The 6,995-nt window shown below is 38.2% G+C and overlaps 1 protein-coding gene across 1 annotated transcript in view; it reads left to right on the top strand.

Annotated features, from left to right (window-relative positions):
* LOC106871423 (contactin-2) overlaps window positions 1–6,995 on the top strand; it is a 229,293-nt gene that overhangs the window by 175,078 nt on the left and 47,220 nt on the right. Inside the window, exons 17-18 of the mRNA XM_052973899.1 lie at window positions 1,271–1,411; window positions 6,587–6,681. Of these exons, the coding sequence (XP_052829859.1) occupies window positions 1,271–1,411; window positions 6,587–6,681 (236 nt within the window). The remainder of the gene's footprint in view (window positions 1–1,270; window positions 1,412–6,586; window positions 6,682–6,995) is intronic.

The following is a 6,995-nucleotide window of genomic DNA, read 5'->3' as shown; positions in this document are numbered from 1 at the left end:
ACTTGCATAGCAAGTGGCCTGATCTGAGATCGTGTGCTGGAACGAAAACAATTGCAGCGTGGAAGGTGTTTATAAGCCAATTAAGAAACACACAAGAACCGTTAGATTCACTTCAACATTTAAATTTGATTTGCCAAAATATTTTCGTCGCTTTGAGACTGTGACTTGTTCACTGACACAATTCCGTGCTATAAACACCTTCCACGCTGCAATTGTTTACATATATATATATATATATGTTTATATCGTGAAGTAAATTTGCCATCTAAATGTGGCTAACCCTTAAGGGTTGATGCTACTTGTAGCTTGTAGCCCCAGGAAGACATCTCCTCCAACTGGCTATTGACACACTTTCGTTCCCTATCAGTATTTGCAAAGAGAAGCCTATCCTTCTCATCTCCAGCCTGACGTGATACACACGGACCCGAGTTTCCGAGTATTGACTCGTCATCAGCATATGACAACCACCGGCTGGCGATATATATATATCTGTGAGAGTTAGATGTTGGAAAACCAACCAACTAAGGGATAGTGCCTATCCAATATATTGCTGGTAGTGTACCCAGTTATTCATACCAAATGCTGGTTATTGCGTGGCAGTCTCGCAATTGAGTGTCATATATGAGCGGGGGTAAAAAGTGGGTTATCCTTAATTTATGTGGCAAATAAAAAAATGGAGAGGATACAAAACGACATACACCAACCGGTAGACATTCCAGTGTGTCTATTTATTCCAAAGCATTAGAAAGTATTTGAAGAAAACATACACATTTTCTTATTTGCCGTATATATATACATATATATATATATATATATATATATATATATATATATATATATATATACATACATACATATATATAAACTTATTATTAAGGAAATAAAATCAAAATAACGCTTGCTTAAATGCCTTCAAGGCGGAGTTTTTATAGAAATGTTCGTAAATAATAGCTAGTTGCTGCAAAAGTGATTTTCGCTTTACTTTAATGACCATTGTATGCAAATTTTTGTAAGTGTTATTATATCGTGGACATTTTAGCATTCACTTATTTCTCTGAGTATGTACATGATAGTATTGTTTATGTAGCGTCGTGGGGTCGGGAGATTGTGTATATGTGTATGTTAGGTAAGGAGAGTGACGTGTGCTTACAACCTTTCTTCATGTATAAAGTACAAAATATAAGGTGTTATATATTCACCAAAACGTTATATGAAGTTTTTTTTTTGTTTTTTTAATTTTTTTTATTCATTTACTTATTTATTTTTACAGAAATCCCTTCGTCTGCTGTTGAAGTTCAGAACCACTTATTCAAGTCTGTCGAAGTTTTAGGATTGAAACCTAATAATCTATACAAATTCCGAGTTCGTGCTATTAACAAACTTGGAGTTGGTCGACCGAGTTTGCCGTCAGGTAAATATCTAATAATGTTGCTCTCTTCAACATTTGCCGTGCTAAACAAATGTTCTTATAAAGAATCTTGACATTCTCTGAGTTCCTCCGATTTGTGCACCGGTCATACGTCTTTCAACATTACATCTTTGTTGTTAGATGCCTCATATCTAAAGGCAGCATCTTCTGTAATTATTTACATGCAGGAAGAAAGTGTTTGAAAATTTTGAAATAATAAGCATTCATTTTCACATTGACTCAGCTATTGAGTCCCTCAAATGTTTTGGCATTTCAGAAACTCTTAAATTTTTCCTTTCATGTCATAAAAAATTGAATCTGTGTAATGAAATTTGGTTGTATTTTTTATTCCCTATCCACTTTCTAAACCAGTCCTTGCGTCTATATACCATAGTATGATATTATTTTCTAATTAAACACATTCCTATCCATGGTTTTATGAATGATTCGACCAGAATTACTGATTAAATTCTCCTGCAAAGCAACAATCAAAGTCGCCGAAGTTCTCGAAGAATACTATTGCATAAAAACTAGGTGTATTATAAGTAGCATAAATTATAGGCCTAAACATAGTTGTGAGGTTAAAAAATTCCTTTCGTGAGCATATGGTTCTGGGTTCGTGTTTTGTTTCACTCTTATAGGACAAACATTGAATGTTCGTAACTGCAAGTTACGCAGCTCACTTTTCAAGAACCACGCTGTATCCTTCTTAGTAACGTTCTCCTGTCATGATTTCCACGTGGCTGCATGATACTTACTTTGAGAGTTCTACATACATATCAGGATATCAAATCAGCAACCCAATGCAACTATTACATTATTCCTCCTCGAAACGTTTTGGCTTCTTACATCCTACTGCAATTCTTGTACTTCGGCTCAGTTGAGGACTTGATGCAGTTTTCGTGTTCGATTTTCGACGGCTAGCATTGTCAACAATAGCCTTCTCCACTTCTTCTTTGACTCCGGGGTTGGTGTCATGCCTAGCCCGGGGACTTGATATAGCCGCGACGTTGCTGTTAAACATCCTTGCAGACTCAGCATGAACCATCGTGTCAGGTGCTGTGCTCTATTCTGGTTCTGGTTCCCGTGTGTTCAGCGGGGCCAGTTGCTCAACTGCCACTAACTGCAGTGCGTGATCTGCCTTCTTAATCCATGTAGTATTCTTTCTGGCATGTATCACATATTTTGCCTTCGATGCAACCTTGCCGAACGTGGTTTTGTGTTTAACATCCTCACCTACTTCAAAGAATGGGTTTATAGCAACCGTCAATGGTCTTTTCATTAACTTTTCTGCCGGTGATAATTTACAACCATCCGGAGCACTCCAATGGTTGAACAGAATTTTGTTCAAGTAGTTGCTGAAATTCATTGTCTTCGGATCAAAATGCTTCAATGCAGCTTTCATAGTTTTGTACGGCCCTATCAGCAACACCGTTAGATGCCGGACTGTAAGCAGGTGTCTCGATCTTTCTGCAACCCATTGATGACAACATATTCTTTAACGCAACAAATTCAGACCCGTTGTCCGATACTAAAGCTGTGGGAACTCCAAAACGAGCAAAGACCTCCAGCAGCTAGCTTTTTACCGCCTCAGTAGAGCGATTAGGACGCAAGAATGCCTCGATCTATTTTGAATAGACATCTACAATTACGAGTATGTTACCGATGTTTGAAACATATGCCCAGTCCATATGCACATACTCCCAGGATCCAGAAATAGGCCATGAATTATTTTCCTTAAGTAAATTTGGCTTAACGTCGCCATCGAGTAAGCCAACCCAGGCCACCAAACACAGAATCGTGCCTTCTTAATTGTTTGTTGAATGCCCATATGTGTGACGTGTATTTTAGCTAATACTGGCTCTATAAGGCGCTGGGACAAACGGACGATTTTTATGATATATTAAGCCATTTTCGCATGTGAGAGAATCCTTTCCTTTAACAAATGCACGTTCCAGATTCGAGACCAATCTCCAATTTGGCGGTAAAATGTGTTCTTTTATTTTGTTATATAATGCATTTGCTTTTAGTTGTTTTCGGATGCCTTCCATCATTACGGGATCGATGTCCTGCCACGCACTGTTACATTTGTCTAAATGCGAAGCAAAGAAAATATTATCACCGTCGTTATTCTCGTTATACCTCAATCGAGAGAGGGTATCAACGCGCGGAATACTTTTACCCGGAACATGCATAACCAACGAAATCGTACAGCTGGCTATTTTTTGTGAGGCACGTCGGGGTACATCTAAATCCTTCGTGAACAGGGTTTTTAAAGGCCAGATAAAACTGCTTTCCTAGAAGGAAATACCGCAGTCTATCCACGCACCATACCATTGCATAAGCCTCTCTCTCTCTCTTTCTCTATCTCTGTCTGTCTTTCTCTCTCTCTTTCTCTCTCTCTGTCTGTCTGTCTGTCTCTCTCTCTCTCTTTCTCTCTCTCTTTCTCTCTCTGTGTCTGTCTGTCTGTCTCTCTCTCTCTCTGTTCGGCCAATTTCGTTGTGCTTGGCTAAAGGTGTGGCTTATGATTGCTACTTGGTATCCTTCCTGAGATAACACCCTAGCTACTGCAATCAAGGATGCATCTATAGTGAGAGTACTCATCTTCTCCATTGAGTACGGTTGCAAGACTGGAGCCTCCGAAAGACGAATGATAACCATATGGAAGATCTTATCTTGCTCTTTACCCCACTTAAATTCTGTAGGCAACAGTGGTTCTACTTTTTCAGCATATACCGACACAAATCTTTTATAGTAATTCGCCAGACTCAATATTTTGTCAACATCTTCCTTCAATTTTGGTACTTGTATGTCCTTCAGTTTTGCTACGAATTCCTGAGATGGAGAAATACCCTCTTCAGATATTTCAATTCCCAGAAAAGTCAAATTTCTTCTTCTGGAGAATGACTTTTCTTTGTTAATAGAGAACTGCACCTCGGTTAGCCCTGCAACTACTGCATTTTCTCTGCTCGTCAAATTTGCTTCGCTACTAGCATGGATGAGGATATCATCTTGGTATACCCTGACTCCTTCAATCCCTTTTAGTAGAGCTTCCATACAGTTCTTAAATATGCCACGCGAATTCTTAAGTCCTATTTGAAGTCTGTTGACCAGGTAAAGACCATTGGTTGTATTAATAGCGCAAATACGCCTTGCTTCTTCCGCTAAAGGTATTTGCCAATGCACATACTTTAAACCGAGAGTGGAGAAAAATTTCGCACCTGACATACCGGAGAAAATGGTGTCGATTGATGGTACAGGAAAAGAATAAGTGTCAATATGTGAAGAGATGCATTTTTTTTCTTAGCTACACAAGAGGTGAGGCACATCTGACTCCAGAGTAATCCGACGGTGTGATGATACCCATTATTTCCAACCTCTTCAATTTATCTTTTTCCAAATGTTCTGGAACGCGTCTAGCCGAACTCATCACGCTATATCTCGCATCAGAGCAGTTAACTCGGGTCACAAAACCTTTAACCTCTGGGAACACATCCATGTTCAAATTGAAACATAACGAACTGTCTTTAATGATATCTTTTCCACTCAGCCTAAAAGAGTATGGGCTGTCTACCACGATAAATTTTCGTGACTCGTCGGTGTTGTTGAGATTTAATGTCACTCGGATAGATCCAACAACCTTTAGATCTGAACCATCAAAAGTGGTTAATCTATTGTGGGATGATTCGAATGGGATACTTAAGTGTGAAGCAAATGATAACGGGACTATCGAACAAGCTGCTCCAGTAATCCACTTTCATATCTATGCTTTTGTTATTTATAAAGCACTTGAAAAACCCCCGTGTTATCTGCACTCTCATTGTTGTTCACGTTTAGCAACAAACTGTTGACAGATTCAGTCTCACTTGGAGATACATTTATGTTGTCCACACGGCGATCGTTTCTAGATTGGCAAAATCTTGCAAGATGCACTAATTTGCCACATTCATTACAATTTTTCCCATATAATGGGCATGCATAAGCTTCGTGTGTACGCCCACAATTACGATATTTAACTACAACGTCATGACTGTTACTGGAGGTATTATTGTTAATATTAAACTTTGTCATTGTTTGCCGATTACTCGCAAACAGCGTTTCCGATTCTATGGTGGATACGACAGCAACTATTTCAGTGTATTTCATTTTAGAATGGCACTGTAATTTTTAACTTTACCTCTGCCGACGATAATCCAGTGATGAAAATGAGTTTCATGATTTCTTCTGGATTTTCTTTCAAATATTCAAATGGCAAAAGGAAGCTTGAGAATTAATCCTAAGAAGGAAGTTGTTGATTGACTCATTTTCTAATTGCTTCAGTTCCAATAATTTTAATCTGTCCGCTTTATTAGCTGTTGGCTTTATAAGCTGTTGCAACGCATTCATTATTTGTTGGTGTGTTGCATTCTAAAGGCTTGCCGGGAAAAGAACATCTTTTAACTTCATTGTGGCTTCAACTCCACAGGTAGAAAGAAATATTGGCTTCTTTTTGACATCTTCAACGTCATCGCATTCAGTTCTTGCTTCGAACTGTATCAGCCCGGCATTAGTTTCTTCCAAGTTGTTGAAGTTTAAATGTTTTCCGGTTGTCATCCTCGTCGCCATGTGTTGTGTTTCACTCTTATAGAACAAACATTGAATGCTCGTAACTGCAAGTTACACAGCTCACTTTTCGAGAACCACGCTGTACCGTTCCTAGAAGCGTTCTCCTGTCATGATTTCCATGTGGTTGCACGAGACTTCCTTTGAGCGTTCTATATACATATCAGGATATTAAATCAGTGCGACTGTTCACTCACGCTTCAATCTATTCTATCTTAGTCTCAGGTTGACCAATGCCTTGTGAGTTGAATTCGGTAGACGGTAACTGTGCAAAAAATTCATCGGACGAAATGCCGCTAAACTTTTTGTCCGGTTTGCTAACCATTCTGCCAGCAGGCCGCCTTAACTATATTAAATATTAAAATGTGCATCATACCAATTCTGCCACTCAAAACCAGGAGACAATATTAATGTACAAATTAATGGAGTTTTCTTAGAGGTCTTAAATGAAAGTAATTTTGTCACGATAGCTTCATATTAATTACTCCTAACATTTTGCTTCTCAACATTTTCCTTCCATATCAAGTGCTCATGACACACGTTTTTTTACAAAGATTCTTTACTTTCATTTTCAAGCTGATTACCGAACGTCATCTTCTCCTCCAAAAAGAGCGCCAAATGATGTGGGTGGAGGTGGCGGCAAAGTTGGTGATTTGTCCATCACCTGGACTGTAAGTAAAATACATTTTAGAAATAATATACTAACTTCAATTGATTTGTGTTTCTTGAAAATAAGTTTTCTGTTTGAGTAGCCTAAAGACAGGCCACCGAGAATATATCCAAGTATCGACTTGCTGAACAAATAAAGGATTTTATGGTTTCTGAATAGTTCATATATAAATTATGTCAACAACAGGAAATTTATATACTCATCCTAATGCTCAAGCTATTTTAAATACATAAATAATAAAATATTTTCTATAAGTTACAGATTTTAAAAACTTACACGCGCACGCACTCATGCATATATATATATATATATATA

Source organism: Octopus bimaculoides, chromosome 17 (genome assembly GCF_001194135.2).
Source record: "Octopus bimaculoides isolate UCB-OBI-ISO-001 chromosome 17, ASM119413v2, whole genome shotgun sequence".
NCBI classification, from domain to species: Eukaryota; Metazoa; Mollusca; class Cephalopoda; order Octopoda; family Octopodidae; genus Octopus; species Octopus bimaculoides.
The sequence above is the reverse complement of the archived record's forward strand: the minus strand, read 5'-3'. Positions and strand labels throughout refer to the sequence as shown.